The 18,114-nt window shown below is 29.5% G+C and overlaps 1 protein-coding gene and 1 long non-coding RNA gene across 3 annotated transcripts in view; both read left to right on the top strand.

Annotated features, from left to right (window-relative positions):
* The window catches only part of LOC121126813 (high-affinity choline transporter 1), a 113,856-nt gene that overhangs the window by 56,517 nt on the left and 39,225 nt on the right, over positions 1–18,114 (top strand). For both annotated transcript variants that reach the window (XM_040722166.2, XM_040722167.2), the window contains 2 exons: positions 531–680; positions 17,338–17,789. In XM_040722166.2, coding sequence (XP_040578100.1) covers positions 531–680; positions 17,338–17,789 — 602 coding nt within the window. The remainder of the gene's footprint in view (positions 1–530; positions 681–17,337; positions 17,790–18,114) is intronic.
* LOC121126821 (uncharacterized) lies at positions 715–8,773 on the top strand. Its single transcript, XR_005867212.2, has 2 exons — positions 715–7,170; positions 8,445–8,773. It is a non-coding gene; the product is annotated as an uncharacterized lncRNA (long non-coding RNA).

Here is an 18,114-nt window from a genome sequence, read left to right on the forward strand (position 1 = left end):
AAAACTTAATATCATCAGTAAGGACATCCAGCGAAGAAAAGGTTGACTTGACAAGATGGGATAGTACAGCACAGGGTATTAAAATCAAATGAAGCCAGTATATGATAAGAGTGCTTTGGTTATCTAAGGATTTCTATGTATTAAGTCAACAAGAACATCATGATCAATCTCTACTCTAAGTGTATCTTAATATACTTCAGTATTTATGGTAATTAATAAAACAAGCTTGTGTAAGAAAGGTGAGAGCATTAGACGGAAGTATTAAGAATGAACTATTTAAATTTTTCATTTCTTGCCTAAATGATGTTGTAGTAAAAAACTACTATTGATATATAACTTTTTTTAACCATCTCCTTACTTGTATTTAATAATGTTTAACTCTTGTTTTTGAGACAATGTCTTAAGTTGTATTTGATAAAGTTAAAGGTTTTCTCTAGAGACAAGATTATAAGATATATTTGAGTGAAAAATATTTTTTGTGCGGATATTTGTTTCTTCAGAGGTACGATAAATTCTTATATTGATTAAAGGTAGCCTGTATCCCATTTGCATGGAATAATGAAGCTGTGAATCCTATGACATATGAGAGCCAAGATTGGATTGGTTCTATTCCAGATGGTCAAGGATGGTACTACATGGACTATATGCTTTTATTGACTTTTGGAGGGATTCCTTGGCAGGTAACTAATTTACTTTTATATCACATATTTAATATTAATAATATATGAATATACTATTGTTGTTTTTTTATATATGTAATTCAAAATTTATATCATACTTTTTAGCAGTTTTTTTTACTTTGTTTTGTTAAAACATTTTTTTTATTTACTTTTGGTAAAATTGCCATTAAAACAATGTAACAGTCAGTTTTTTCCCCATAGAGTGACAATAATGTGTAAATTTTTTGAAGTAAAAAAAATCTTATTCGCAAGCACAAAATCATGAACAAATTCTACTCCGTAAAATTTTAATTTTTGAAACTTAAAGTATAATAAACGTTAGTAATGACTAGATTTATTTCATAAAAATTATATATATGTTGTGCATAGTCTATTTTTTTTTTTTTTTGTGTGTGTGTGATTAACAGTATCAAGTAAAAGAAAAAGGTACACATTATACATAAGTATTAATTATAATGAGCAACAACATATTTGCCCACCACCTAAAACCCAAATTAATATTTCTTATTTAAGCCGTAGAACACGAAAAGTATCATTAACAGCCTTTAAAAAAATCCAGTAGTTAGGGATCCATTTAGATTTAAATTCATATTTCGACATGAAATAACTCTGTAGATGAAAATAACTGTTAAAATAAGTAGAATAAAACAGTGTTGCATATGATAGATTAACAATTTATTATGTGATTTTTATTAAAAACCCTGCAAAACTTATCAAATCATTAAAAAAATCAAGTTATTTGCAGGATCATATTTTTTTCACATTTTTTTCAATTGCTTTACATTTTAGTTATAAATAATTTGTCATAAAAAAGTCGATTTTGATTGATTTTTTTAGTTCAACTTATTTTCTTATAGAATATTTGAGTAATGCAAGGTTGTGTGAAGATGCTTCAAAATTAAATAAAAAATAAATCAATTAATTATTTGACCAATGGTTATAAGTATTTAATATTTTAGATGCAAAAAAATTAATTCAAATATTAATATGCTCAATATTTTATGCATTTGATCAGTATTTATTGATCTCATCGACTATTTTTAGGAGCTGTATTACAAAACCTTGCATTGCCTATTTATTAAATAATCCAATATTTGTATTTTTTTTTTTTTTGCAACAATTTTTAGTGTAAATATTAGGCTTATATTCTTAGTTTGATCTATAATATTAGCAAATTGAAAAAAATTTAAGCTTACAAATAAAATCCTTCAATAGACTATATTCTTGCATAATTATAACATTTTTGTAGAAATTGTAATGAAGATAAAATAATAAATTATTAATCTTTCATATGCTGCAATATTTTTATTAACTGATTTTCAATTTTATTTTCATCTATTTAGTTCTTTTACGTCAAGTTATGGCTTTGAGTGAAAATTATACTTTAAAACGTGATTTGAAAAATGCAATAACGACCAACCCTATGCCAATTGAAGGTGTTAATGGTAATTTTCGTGTTTTATAGCTTAAATAACAATAATAACGGTGTGTTTCAGCGAAAGTGCTCTCCAAAATTTTTGTTGCATAGTTTAATAAGTGAAGTTATTTATTTACAATATTTACAGGTGCTAAATTGTGTACAAATTACCATTAATACCCAGTATTCTGTTTTTTAAGTTTCATGTCAACTTGTACTTTTTTTTGTTGAAATGTGTATATCTCAAAATATAAATAGATAAAAGGCTTGCTAACTCATACCTAATTTTTTATTATTATATACATATACTTTTAATTCTATTATTTCACTAAGTAACAATTAGATTTACTATATTACGCTCATTGAGAACCAAAGACTTATTTAGAACTCCTCATTAGGCTTAACAAAAATCAGGGGGCTTGCCAACTTTAGTATAAACTTATGAAGCAATTATTTATTTAGTGAGGAGCTAATATATAAATAATATTTTTTGTTTTATAACTAGGTCACCTTTTCTGTTGCAAGGTATCAATCATTGTTTCTAACAAATTTTAGGACACTGAATTCAAATTTGGGTTTTATTGTGTATATATGTACAATTCTCTCCCCCAAAAAAAAAAAAAAAAAAAAATCGACATTAGACTACTGGTTATATTCATAGCTTTTAACGAAAATACTTTGTTCAGAGAAAATGCTCTTAGCAAGTTTTTGCGTATTTTTAAAGCTATTTTTTTCTTTAATAAGAAGAGATATTAAGTCAATTTTAAACTTTAAAAAAAAATACTATTCAAGGATAGCTTTTCGTTCAAAAAGTATATTCTAATGTATTTTATTACTTACCTCTTTATCTTTTATATGAATATTATTGATGATACTTAATCCATATGGGCTGCAATGTTGGTTATTAGATATACAAGGTTAGAACATTATGTAATTGGGCTTGCTAGAATTTTCAATTTGATGTATTGTACCAACTGCAGAGCAAAACGGACAGATTTCGACGAAACAGGCGACCTATCATATTCCATAACGTCATTATTGCTAGAATTTTCAATTTGGTGTATCGTACCGAATGCTGGGCAAGACAAACATATTTTGACAAAACACACAACCAATCATATTCCATGACGTCACAATTAAAAAGCGTGGTGGAAGTCAAATATCAGTCGTAAACGCATTAACCTTGTATTTCTATTAAATTTGAGTTATGCTATGTTATACATACAGAGGTCGCCACATAGGTTCCCCCAGATGAGGAAACATAAGGAGCGTGCTGCTCCTAATATGTAGCACATATCAGTACAATAAGGGTACGTTTACTAAAATCTACCATCACCACTTTCTCTTTCTAATTATTCTTCCTTTTTTTCTCTCTCTCTCTCTTTCTATACCAAAAGTTATTTTTCCCTAGACTCAAATAGATATTAATCCTACATCAACCTAATATATTAAAATGCATCATACAATACATACGGTGGGGATTGTTTCATGGTTGAGGATGAAGACCAAATCGCGGCTACTCTGTTGCCCCTTATCGCAAAGTACGTCGAACCCGGAACTACTGTCATGTCTGACGATTGGATGTCTTATAGGCGTGTAGATTCTATAGGTATGCAAGACTTTACTGCGTTGTACAAGAGAAATTATGTGGACCCCTTGTTTGGAGCTCATAATCAGACTATTGAGTCTTTGTAAAACATATAAATTAGTATCATTCATTCTTAGCTACTTCATTGATTCATACTCATTCAAATACAAATTAGATAAATAAAACTTTGTAGTATCTTATTCATTAATTTCCTATATCCATACTTTTCTATGTTACAGTATATTTAATATCTAGTTGATTCTAGGGAAAAAAGTTCTTGATATACAACTAGAAAGAGAAAGTGGTGATATTAGTTTTTAGTAGGCATGCCCTTAATATGGATGGTTTATACGCTATTTTGTCTCGAGATATCTCCAGGGTAGGGATGGAGGATTTTTGTCTTCCTCTGCTCCAGCAGATACCTAGAATATCTAATCCCCAATGTTAAAAGGATACTGTATGGTGCTAAAAACGATCTTCGCCCAGTCCCAACGGGGGTTCAAGAGTATGTACTTAGATGTCTTCAAAGCTCTCCCTCTACCAAAGCCAAGCCAAGCAACTAATTGATTGTTCAATATTTTCTCTTTTTTTTTTGGTCTTACATCACAATACCATAACCAGTTTATCCTTTAATCGATTAAATATAATGTGAAGAACTTTTTTCTCTTATTGAGGAAAAAAAAAGTAAGCATATGGGCTGGAAAAATAAAAAGTAATATATATTTTAAAAAAAGAATATTTTTTACAAACTCCAACTTTATAAAACCAGTTGTAGATTTTCTTGTATCTTTTCATAATCAAATACATTTTTGTTATTTATCTTTCAGTTGTGTCATAATATTGTTAACATAGCTGAATGTAATAACTGACTTATTTTTTTTAAAAAGTGTGTAAATGATATAGAAAAAAAATGATTGGTTTGATATTTTTGGTAAAATAGGGAGTCCAATATCTATAAATTAGATATTCAACTATATTATAAAGTACAGTTTTCGTAAGGGATTAAAAAAACTTTACTTTCTACCAATATTTATTGTCATGATAGAGGTGATTTTAAAAGGTTCAAAAAATAAATAGAAATAGTTTGGAGCACAAAAAGTTTCATGAGTACAAGAGCTTACATCAGGGTGATTATCTCTCAGAATCACATTTTTAATAGAAATAAATTCTCTTACCGAAAGAATGCATTCTCATCCGTTAATAAAATAATATAATGTGCTGACAAAACCTTTATATACATACTTGTATGCGAATGACCTATCTACTTCAACAATGAACTCAATAAAATAAATTCAACGGACAATCTCTATAACTTTTATAAATAATGTAAAAATTCAAAGAGGAATTAGGACTAAAAGTTGTTTATAATAAATCCAAAATACTCATGTATGGATGCGATTATACGAGAGACCAGTTCCCTTCACTGAAGCTCTAAAGGTCGGCGTATCTCCTCAAGCTATATGGTACATCATCTCCAGACGGGGCAAAGCACTCATATGAACAATAGGTTATCGATAGTTAACCAAATTAACAAAGTAATTTTTACTGTCAAAGCTTAAGGTTCCGGACAAAATCAATATATTTGTTAAGGTTTTCCTACCAAAGCTTTATTGCCTTTTTATAATTTCTATATATTTTTTGGCCAAAATGACTAAATAAGAAATTTTGATTTAGTTACTGGTTTCCAATTTAATAATAGAATAGCGATGGCCCTCTTGAGCTTATAATTGTATTACAAAATATTATTTACAATTTGAAAAATATGTTACACCGATGGGAATTTTTACCTATATGTATTTACCCTATACTATGCTCAAACGAACCAGTAAATTTTGATCAAGAATTTTATGCAAATATATCCTAAAAGAATGTTTTATTACTTTAGTTATTCAAATAGTAGAAATAAATCCAAAAATCACTTCTAAAATCTATCATATTATTTAAGTCACCTCAAGCAAAATTTTAAAAAGTCAAACAGAAAACTATTGGTCCCAGAAAATAATGTACTTCAAGATTATCGAAACCACAATTTTAAAAAACAAAAAAAATATATAGGGTTTTGATGGAAGATTGGCCAAAAAAGCTGTACTTACATAAAAATCATCTATAAGGATACTAGTTCCAGACAAAATGAGCAGATAAGGTCTAGTAAACGAAAAAGTTATCAACATTGTTTGGCTTACTGTTATGTGCAATAAATATACCAACTCGTAATTGCAATTGTTCAAATATGTACTTGTTATATCTAGTTTATTCACAGATAAATCTAATAATGTACTCTTTTTTTTTTGTTAACTCATGTTATTGATGATTAAGCCTGGAATATTCGAGAAATAGCCATGAAAAACAATAAGAATTTACTTTGAAGGAGAAGCAAAAACAACAACAACTTATAAATAAGAAAATATAAAAGTTTTTTTATCAATAATTCCATGAAAATAGTGTTAAATAAATACTAATAATACAAATTATATGCGGATATGACAAGGTTAATATGATTTACTCAATAAATAAATACAACGAAACGAATAAAAAACTTTTGAATTTGCTCAATCATCTTAATAAGATCGATATATTTTTTTTAAACAGTTGCCCAAGGTTATGGGCAAATATCTTACTAATTTTTATTCATATTCCTACACTTATCATCAACATGCATAAATTTTATAAATTTGTTAATTTTTCGATGAAAAAAATTAGCATTAGTATTGTAGAATGCATGCACATATAACTGTTTAATTTATATTTTTATCTCTGTTATGTTTGCAAAGTAATTTAGATACTACGGAATAATTAACACATGGAATACTCGCACATACAGAAAAAATGAACAAATATAGTATTGTATCAAGATGAATAGTATTTATCTTTTGATACTGAATCTACGAATCTCCCCAGATAACGGATAATTATTTCCCTGGAAAGAATACTTCACAAGTTCTTGGGTATGAGCTAGTCCTAGACAAAGCACCTTTTGAGAATAGAAGAGCTTGATCAATCCAGCCTATATAATATCATTGTTCAGCATGGTGATTTCAACAAACTTCAAAAACGTTATTTGGCACCGTAACGTCAATGACCAACTTCTAAAGCAACTACATCTGCTAGGATATCATATCAAAACGAAGCCATCACTAATGTTGAGTAAGCTTTTGTCTATAAGGACTTTGTCATTTATTTTAATGATTTCTGCACACATGGTCAATCAATTTCCATGTAAAGTTCTTTTAATAATATACCTGACGAGTTTCTTCCCTTTTACTACCTGTAAGAATTATTTCTAGAATTCATTGAAATCGAGTTCACTGTTAATGTTCAAAATGAAATGTTCTTCGTTTTGTGTAAAAAAGACTTCAAAGTAAGCTCCAAACTAATCAACAGCGTTACAACAGAAAAGAACAACATGAACTCTTATTCAGAAGATATTGTTACAAATCGAAGTAATAACTTTCAGAGAATTTGAAGTGAGGATTGAAGTATAATGTGTGAGTAACTGTCTGTAAGGACCATATAGCACTAATTCAGTCTTACGATGAAATTGATATCACTTATCACTGTGTTAAGGCATGAATTAATATATTTTATTGATGATATGGTATCTACAATACCCCTGAAGATCGCCTTTTTCATTTACTTACTCAACCGTTATTGTTTTTTTTTAAACTGTTGTGATGCTTTCAACTTTTGCTAATTCCATTAATTACATCTTTTGACTCGTAAGAACTAAATTAATTTATTTATGAACTGGAGCAAGTCTTAAGATTTCTTATTTCTTCTCCAAATCATGAGGCGGATAAGTATCTACTTCATTGCCGTTATATGGGATTCAAGATGTCAAATTTTGCTGTCAAACAGCAACTATATTTCCTAATAGTAGTGGATACTATATATCCCTTCATTGAGGAAGATAAACAACTCCCAACTGATCCCCCATATGTTGGAACGCCTTTTTGACTCCAGGATTAATTGGACACGAGATTTCATAATTTACACCACAAAATTATGATAAGTATTAAGATATTAAAAATGAGCATCCAATATTGAGGAAATTAAAATAGAATGTACCTACTCATGTACGCAGGGAAATCCCTGATTGCTTAGCACGCTTTAAGATGAAGGATCTCATATTACTTTAGGAGGAGGAAGAGAGGAAGAAACAGTACAACTGTACATAATATAGAAAGAGAAACTTCCCTCACTCTTCATCCTCAATGATATTAATAAAAGAGATAATAACTCATACTAATATCAATGCTTCCAACTCCGTCTTGGGAAGTAATACAACGAATCCAGCTTGGCAAAATTATGATATCTATTCCATGGATATCTCCAAAATCTTATTCACTGTTAAATCTCTCTCCAGATTCTAACTCTAGCCAAGTATCGTATGGAGTCTACCCCTGTTCGAGTTGCTTCATTTAAATTCATCACCTTGGAAAATTATCAACTTTTCTAATATGTGTTATAATCTTCTTGTCCTATGTACTCCTATGTCCATCTTCAGAAAATTTAAGCCTCATTTATAATACGATCCCATATTTCATTGCACCTCTTAAACTTAAAAATTTATGTTATTGTGATAATATGTTGGATCAATTATGAAGAGGCATTGTCTCCAACACTAAATAATTTATTAACTTCAACAGTGAGGAGGTTATCATTTGTATTCTAATAGGCGATATTGATATTCAATCATTTACATATTTGAATTTAATTAAATGATAAAAATTATTAACTAATATTCCACTTTTTCCCTCAGACATTTTTTCAGTACCGTTCTACAAAATCCAATTTATCCCCTTTGTTGAGAAACAGCTTCAGTTACTAACTTGGAAGATCGTGTTCCATTTGGTTCGACCTATTATTAAGCTTAGAATTCCTCGAAATAAGTGACTAGTCCCTCAATAGCTCATAATGTTTTTAAGAATACTAATTGTTTTACTCCTCCAGGATTTAGGAACTAACAATTCACCACTCCATTGTTGCTAAATTCAATTTCTCACTAATTTTATAATTTAAGATATCATTTCTAATTGTCTAATTTATAGTTTTATTCAATAATTGATATAATATATAAATTAATTTTCATTCTTAATTGATTAATTACACAGTGTTAATTATAGGGTCAAAATTTCTATCAATGTTATAAATCCTAAAGTATAATTTATCTTTGAAAACAGAATGCATCTCAGTTTTTATCTGGCACGTCAGGTTTCAAAAATAACAGAGATTTTAGTGATTTGGGACTGTTATCGTTTAAGCCATTTTTCATCATTAATACGAACACAAATTTGAAGTACGATGAATAAAACTGTAAAATGTAAAATGGTTTTTATGATTATAAAAATGTTTTATTGATTCTTTATCTTGTTTTGAACTCGACATATTTCCATTTTTAGGCTGAAAAATGATGCAAAAAAGTACTCTTTTTTAGACCATTATAACATATTCATCATTCGTACTGATAGAAAATATAATAGCTTATATTATAGAAAAATATTCGATGTATTATTTAAAAAAATACCTATTTAAAAAATATGCATATACAAGGATTTTGATTCGATTTTATATTTCAATTCCTTCTGTCTACCTTTGGTCTTAACTCCTGAAGAACATCAAAATCCATTTCTATCTGTCTTAATGAATGAAGAAGGCCATAACAATTCCCAAAAAAAAAATTATCTAAATTTCAATGTGCTATTTATTTTCATTCGGTCATTATCCCTATGGATATCGGAATGAATGCATCTCTTGTTAAAAATAAAGGATCTCTGATCTTTTTTCCTAATTTTTAGACAACATAGACGTCTTTAAGTAATGAAGATTTATCTAAGCAAATGAAAAACTGTTTTGAATTTTTTTTTAAATTTCTCAATTTATTCAAAGGTTTTTATATGTTCCTTTTAACATAACTAAATTTTATAATTATACCTTATGTATCATATTAATTGTCGAATTTATATTTAACATTATTATGTTAATATATGTCACATCCAGTCACTTATTTAATTCAATTAGAATTGTAGCGTCTGTATGAGACGTATGACATTTTATACTCATAATTTAATATATATATATATTGTATTTTATAGTTTATGTTAAAAACTGTTTTTATTACATTTTTTATGTTCAACTTCAATACAATCTTTTTTATACTCGAGCAATAGTATGTCATCATATGCACATCCTATCTACCTCCACAACATTTTTACATTACTGTTACATTTTGATGAAATCTTTCTTCCTCATTTTAGATTCAGTTGCTCTGTAGTCCTTCATCTTTATATGCACTAACTCTATGTAGTTACTTGCTTTGTAATTCCCCAGGAATTTAACCAAATATTTGAAAAAACAAACAAACAGAAAAAAAAACAAGCATTCCTTTACATATTTTTCATTTTATTGATCATTATTTCATCTGCAATAAGTTTTCATATTTTGCGCTCTTAAAAAACAGCGTATTCTAATAAATTACTTTCTATTTTTCGAATGTATGAGACATTAACTTCGGCTTAAGTAATATTTTCTGATTCAACATTAAAGCTAGAGGCAATTTTTTTTTTTTTTTAAATTCCAAATCACGTATTAAATCAGTTAATTCTTGCTGATCAAATTTTTTAAGGTGACAAGATATATCTCTTAAAATTTCTTACTTCTACCATGGGTTGATTTTCTATAAGAGGTTGATATGTTGGTACCGGAATTTTATCTGAATGAGCGATAGGTGTCGTAACGAAAAAAACAATTTGGACTCATAATGTGACTTATTTTATTCTTAAATCCAGTGACAACGTAACTTTACTTACAACGGGAAAAATCAGGGTCTGTACTTTTGATGAGAAAAAAGTACAAAAACTCATCAGATATGATCTCCAAGAGATTGGAACAAAGGCATATAGAGGCAATCGAAGGAATATACTTATTTTTCTAACTTGATTATCCATCTCCAGAGATACTCTTATTCAGAACTCTGTATTCCACAAAGAACGGAGAGATGAAATTTCATCAGAAAAAATACCTGACTTCATAAGAGAGCAGTTTTTTTTACATTTTTGTTATTATTACCAACTATGTAGACATACCTACTCCTCGTTAACGTTTGGATCCTTTCAGAGTAGGGATAGGTGACCGATGAAAAAGTTTTTCTAACCACATATTTTCCTCCTAAAGTGCAATCTCTCCAATATTAAGGGACAGTATAGTGACAATGGAGTAACTCTTGAATTATACAAATGTAAAAGTTTTGTGAGTTAAACCTGCACCACTCGACAACTTCTTTGGAGATAAAACCGTTAAAACCGTTGAATAAACATAGGGCACATATTACTTTTTCTAAAATTATTATTACTTTATCATTCCACTTGTCCAGGTAAACATTAAAACAGCAAGCCACGATTAGAGGTAGATCTTCATGGCTATTAATAATTGCTTTATAAAAGGGAGACCATTTTACGTTAGGAACGGAGATGTTGACGATAGAAAATGTAGACCATTTAGTATGCACAGTTCTCTTCTGCCAGTCACTTTTTCTATAAAATTTCTAAACACATATTGAATCGACGATTGCTATACATACTAAAGAAAGTACTCCCCTTTTACCATTTGAGCTAGTGAAGAAAAAAGAAAACCCACTCGGGAGACGAAAGTACAGTCACATTAACATGTGGACGAAACGGCCGTTTTAATATCTATCAGAAAAATTATATACAGACTGAATACAAAAATTATTTTTGTTTCGGCATATCTAACTTAACAGTTTTTTATACCTACGACATAAAATGATAATAATCTACAAATACCAAAACTATCTTTTAAATTGTTATTGATAGGAGGGGCAAATAATTCTTCTATTTTTGATTACATAACTTTTTTCTAAAAATAGCGTCAAATGTAAATTAAATTTAGCTGTAGAATTATTATTTAATGAAGCAGAGACGGCTCCTTCCTTGGGACATGAAAACTCTAGGATTGAAAGAATGAATAGATCGTTTCACGATGAGAAGGGAATTTCAATATTTCAAATATGATTAGTATTTACTATATTTAAATTTTTACGAAGCACGGTATTTATTATGATATTGACATTCACATTGCATTATTAATTATTATTATTTATTGTGGGTTATGAAGTCATTATAGTTACGTTAAAATAGTCAATACTATTAAGATAATTTTTTTTATTTGCGTGAACACTAGGGCGCAACAGACCCCCACAAGTAAACAATATTGCTTTGGCGGTATGATAAAAATGTTCTACTATATTAAAAACCCACCGTATGGAATATTTTCAAATTCGAATAAATTTTATCGGTGAAATATTAAGTATTTTGAAATAAGAATATTATAGTATATGATTATAGTACTACAGTAGGAAACGCTAAACATTCATTTTTATTTTTGTTTTCAAGAATTGTGTGTTTAATATTATTATTGCTAAGTTTCAATTCCACAAAAATATGTTGGTTGATAGAGCAGATATGGGACTCTTAGACCCAGTTAAATTGATAACCATATATTGTTGGGATGTCTTTTTTACAGACACAAATCATCCAAGGAGTATCCTCGGCTGTGGTACATATATTCCGCTATTAACTGTAGATAAACATATAAAATTGACAAAGACGAATAACCTCTCACTTTGATAATTGAAAGAAGTATTTTCAGTTTGACGAAGATAATATATTGTATTGTAAAAGAGCAATTTTGGTTAAAAATAGTAATTTCTAACATCCAACAGGCCTTGTGCACTACACCAGTACGTTTGAGGAAATAATCTTTGTTGCTGAGGGCATTTCAATACAACACTCACAGTTCAGGGAATTCCTTCTAATCATTACACTGATGTTGTGTAGAGACTTTTGACAAACTGAAGTGCTTTATTTCTCAATTCCTGTACCATAGTGTTAATTTTATCAATGAACTTAGATCAAATAGGGTCATGCACCCTAATATATACCCCCCTTAAAAATACAATAATTCAAAAAGAAAAATTCATTTTATGATTCTACGTTAAAAGATAAATTATATTTTTGTCTTCATTTCATGTGTAGAAATTTCTTGTTCCACAGTGTCAATAGTTATTTCGAATATATTTTTTTGATGGGGTAATAAACAATTGGGAGAGGTCGAGTATTGTATGAACTAAAGAATATTCTGCCGTCTGCCGGTACATTTCTCTCAATGAAAGTTATTCATCCAAATGACAAATGAGAGTTCAAGATTCAACTTCACACATTGACGTTGCTTCAAGTGGCATTGTAGCGTTAATCCAGTCAAACTTAGTGTTATTCGTGTGAGCACCTGTAAAGGGATCCATAAAACATTATTTGTGTTTGACCACGAAGTGTAGTAATGTTTCTAAAGGTGATGTTTGGAAGTGAAGCGACTCGAAGAGTGAGAGACTCCATAGGATACTTGGATAGTATTAGAATCTAGAGACATAATTAACCATTAATCATATATTGGAGGTATCAATGGAATAGATGTATCATCTTGACGAAATGGATCTGTTCTAATTCTTCCCAAGACAAAGTTTGAAGCACATAATTAATATCAATTTTTAAAACTTTCATATATACAATTTTGTTACTCTATTAGCATTTAATGTGATACGTAATTTATTAACTGAATATTGATGTGGAGATCCTAATTAATCACGCTCGAATTCTATTTAAATGTAATAACATGTGATTTATTAATTCAGAAAAATACTTTTAATTCACTTACTTTAAAAATATGCAAAACAAAATTCATATTTTCCAATATAACTCTACTGAAGTTATAGGATCACCGATTATTTACTAACATATTTATCGCGTAAAAACTATTTATACATATATGTAAGTAATAGGAGAGCTGAATATGTTTTGCAGATTTGCTGATAAAGATATCTAGAATGGAGGACCACATTGAATTCATACTCCAGGATGCTTCTACTTTTTTCCAATGACAGAAGAGACACGCAAGTAATCATGGAATAAGAAGCGAGGATGAATGTCTACAATTATAGAAATAATTCAGCCTTAAAAATGGACTAGATGCAATAGATATGAGTTGTTTGTTATGTACATCAATGACATTTCAGGACAAATGAATGAAAGAGTTCTGTAAGAATATTAGGAGACAATATGGAGTAGACTTTGGAAGGAGTTTCAATGGAAAAGAATAGGATGAAGGATAATAAGCCTCTTTGTTCATATCTGTACGTTTTATTCCAGTTATTATAAATGTATACAACGATTCCTTGCAAGATATAGAGGGACGGATATGTATTTGAACCAATGGATGATGAGGTAACAGATTTGGATGTTAAAATACTTCTGCACAATGACATACTTCCATTAAATGAGATGACATCCATTGAGTAAGGTGCAAGAACCTTTTATAAAGAGATTAGATCCTTGAACAAATGGGATATCTTTGTAGTTAATCTCAAAACCACACATGAGTTAAATGGAACTATAGGTTGACTCATATTCGGATTTCCATGAAAAAGATCCATAAATCATCTGTATTGTCTTATAAGTAATTAATTTGATGATTAAAGTTTATCACAAGAACGGTTTTCCCAAAAAAGTGGTCAATCATTATATTTCTTCCTCCTTCACCCGATGGAGTAGTTTGTTATGTGAGGTTTCGTGAGATTTATCATTCTCTCTTATTTAGATATTATTGAATTGATAGAAATGTGATAGAAATGAGTGATATCTGCCAGGAAACTGAAGGTCTATTAATAATAAATTAGGTTTCTTAGAGTAGAAGACGAAGCAGAGTTGAAGAGTCAAGTTCCCTTGACAAGACCATTACATTGAAGAGAGTTATATCATCAACTACATTGATAAATTATCCATTCAGGTTGTTCTATTAATATTATTGCTTTAATTCTTGAGTGAGTACCACCACCTTAGGTAAAATCAAATAATGTTCTTTTAAGTACTTAGAAGATTTTTTATTATAAGTGCCCAGGTTATTGGAACAAGATTAAAAAATTACATACAAACACAGCAGATTTATGCTGTAACTATCTCTCTTTCTATTTATGGTGACTTCATTGGATAAATACAGTGCTACAACTCGTAGGGAATTCAATCCGTCGTAGGGATAAATTATATTATTGAAGGAAAAGAATTCCCTACGCTGATCCCAACGTAGGGACATTTTATCTTTACTTTTTTTTCCGTAACTAAGAATATTAATCCCCATGGAATCTCGTAAAGTAAATGAACTGCATAAATCATAATATTCTATAAGAGGAAAGAGTTTGAATTGGGTGGCTCTGTAGTTTTGGTTTAACGGTGATTTATATGGATATGTTGGACAGAAAATTCGTATAATGGATCTTTATCCACACATTATTTCAATGAATCCATATCTTCTCATTTTAATATCAGGGAATACGCATTGATCTTTGTCTCACTCATCTCCTTTAACGGCTGCATCATTCCATGTGGAGATACATTTAACAAAAATTCGCAATATAGTGACTTCCAATCTCGTAGATCATCACTTCAAAAATCCATCAGTCGCAAGGTTTTTATGAAATCCTCTTATACTGATGAATTTCTATATACAGCAAGAATAACAAATAATAGACACGATAAGGGACCGAGGGAGGTATCTTCCTCTATTCAAAGGTACTTCATTGAAGATCCTTAATATATTAATAACAAATTCACCTCTATTTTGTATTGTAGTCTTTTGAAGGAGCCCTGGTGTGTCCTTCATATAGATAAAAACATAACTTATCTCTAACACAAAGTGGTATCAATTTCATTTAGATAGCTGAATGTTTAATGTAAATATAAGTCATATTAGGGGAAGAATTTGAATTGAGTTACTCGTTAGTTAAAGTTTATCCCTGATGTAGATTGATTTTTTCACCCGGTAAATTAGATAGGTATATGCATCAACTCAATGTTCTTATGAATTCATTACTTTTCAATTGTATATTCTAGACACCCGCTTCTTACCTTAAATTCTTTATATCAATGAATTTACTTTTAAATTTACCTTTGTGTTTAAAATATTACTACTTGATGACTTGTGGAAGTAGAACACAAGTAATAAAGAAATAATTTTATAATCTCATTATGACTTTATAGATAAGGTATATTTACACAATTTTATAAAAAGTAGAGTAAGTTACTCCAACTGACGCTACTATTAATTTTGTTATGTAGTTTAGTTTTAGAATGAGTTTTTTTTTACTAGTTGATGTGAAATTTTTTGAAGCCACAAGCTGTATTTATCGGAAGTGACATTTTAGTCTCGAGAACAGTAATATGGCTACATAGCCAGAAACGGCGAAGACAATGGAATTTTCAATAAAAGTAACTTCTTTATCCTACTCTTCAATGATATATATAATTTTATCTTCTCGGTAAATTTTCGGGCTCACTTTAAAGTTCTCATAATACAAAGAACAGATCCTTTTTAACATTGACAAAAAAAATGTAAAGATTGTAATTAATTCTATAGATAATTCTAATAGGTATGCAAATTAAAGTAAGTTTTCAGTTTTATTATTGAATGTATATTACTTGGAAGCGTATTATTGACAATTTGTACAACAGTTATTTAAATAAATGACACAGTCCGCTAGGACAAAAGCTGGCTCTGTTTGAATGATGGCTTCATTTTCACATGATGTCCTAGCAGATGTATTGGCTTTAGAAGCGTATCTTTGATGTTTCCGTGCCTGAATGGAGATATATTTTGGAAAATTTTCTATGAACAGCAACAGGCACCAAATAACGGTTTTTGAAGTTTGTTGCCCATTCTCTTGTGGCTGTATCTTGTATTTTCGAAATCCCTTCGTTTTGTCAATACTCTCACAGACAAATCACCATGCTGAAAAAGGAGTGAGTAATAATCAGAAGGTACTTCGTCGTCTAAGAATAACTCTTATCCAGGAACTTGGAATATTCATCATGGAAGAAAGAAAAGGGTTACCTGGAGATATTCGTGGAATCACTTTTATAACCAAAATTTTGCACTCGCCCTCATTAAGGACTGTATTTTTGTTTTTTTTTCCTGGAAAAGATGTCTTCCATCTTCCATTCACTTAGAATTCCGTGGTATTTAACGATATAATTTCAATATTTGGACATTGAAGTATAACAGTTTCTATTTATAATTAAAATATTTGAGCTATTTTTTTTCTACGTCATGAATAAATAAAACACATTTATGATGTAATGTATGTATAGGGAAATGTAGGGATTTTTAGTGGGAGCCCTGCATTCCACACCGGATTTTCACCTTTGATAATAATAATTATTGTCCTAACAATAAAAGTTTCATTTGAAATTGAAAAAAATTAAGATTAGGATTAGCTCAGAGGATAAAGACGCATTAAACATGGGACAACAGTTTTAATAGGGGAACCGAACATCCGAGGGGAAAAGTGTAGGTTTGTATTTTATAGTTTAATACATACATTGACACCAAATTGTATAAATGCTGACAGAGTGAATATACTATTCATGTTAAGATTTCAAGACAGATCGAGACATGAGATTATTATTATTTTTTAAGTTATATAAGGCCACACTTTCATTTTTTGTTTTTGAGTTATACATTTAAAAATTACATTACTTAATAAAAAATTGTAAAAATGCAACATTTTCATTTTAGATTTATTCCTTTTTAAGGTTTACTTTCAACGCGTGCTTAGTTCTAAAAGTGCTAACGGAGCAGAAACTCTTTCATATATTGCTGCCATTGGATGTATAATAATGGCTATTCCACCTATACTGATCGGTGCGATTGCTAAAAATACAAACTGGAATGAAACAGACTTTACCGGAATCCTTCCACTTCAACCAGAGGATCATAGAATGATATTACCCATGGTCATTCAGTTTCTTACTCCAAGTTTTGTATCATTTTTTGGACTGGGAGCAGTTGCTGCTGCTGTTATGTCTTCTGCAGACAGTTCAGTACTTTCTGCTTCTTCTATGTTTGCAAGGAATGTTTATAAGCTAATATTTCGACAAAGAGCGACGGATTCTGAAATTATGTGGGTTATGAGAATCTCAATTTTTATTGTTGGTGCCTTAGCCACTTACATGGCTCTGAGCATACCTACAATCTATGGCCTCTGGTAAGAAAATAGTTAATTAAACTAGTGTAAATAATTTAATTTTTTAAATAAAGGTTAAAGTATGATTTATGTAGAATTTGCGACCACGCACGTTGTTTACTCATTTTAATTTGCTTACAAAATAGATCAAAATTGGTGCGGTAAAATAATACAAATCCTTGAATTATAATAAATCTATTATCTTTAAATTAAAATACTAAGCTGTATAGAAGTTGAAAGAAAAATAAATTAAAACGGAATACTCTGTTTAATTTATTTATAATGCACTCTCAAACTACATACTGTCACAACTTACAGATTATTTATTAATTGTAGTTTATTCATG

The sequence above is a fragment of the Lepeophtheirus salmonis genome, chromosome 12 (assembly GCF_016086655.4).
Source record: "Lepeophtheirus salmonis chromosome 12, UVic_Lsal_1.4, whole genome shotgun sequence".
Lineage (NCBI taxonomy): Eukaryota > Metazoa > Arthropoda > Copepoda > Siphonostomatoida > Caligidae > Lepeophtheirus > Lepeophtheirus salmonis.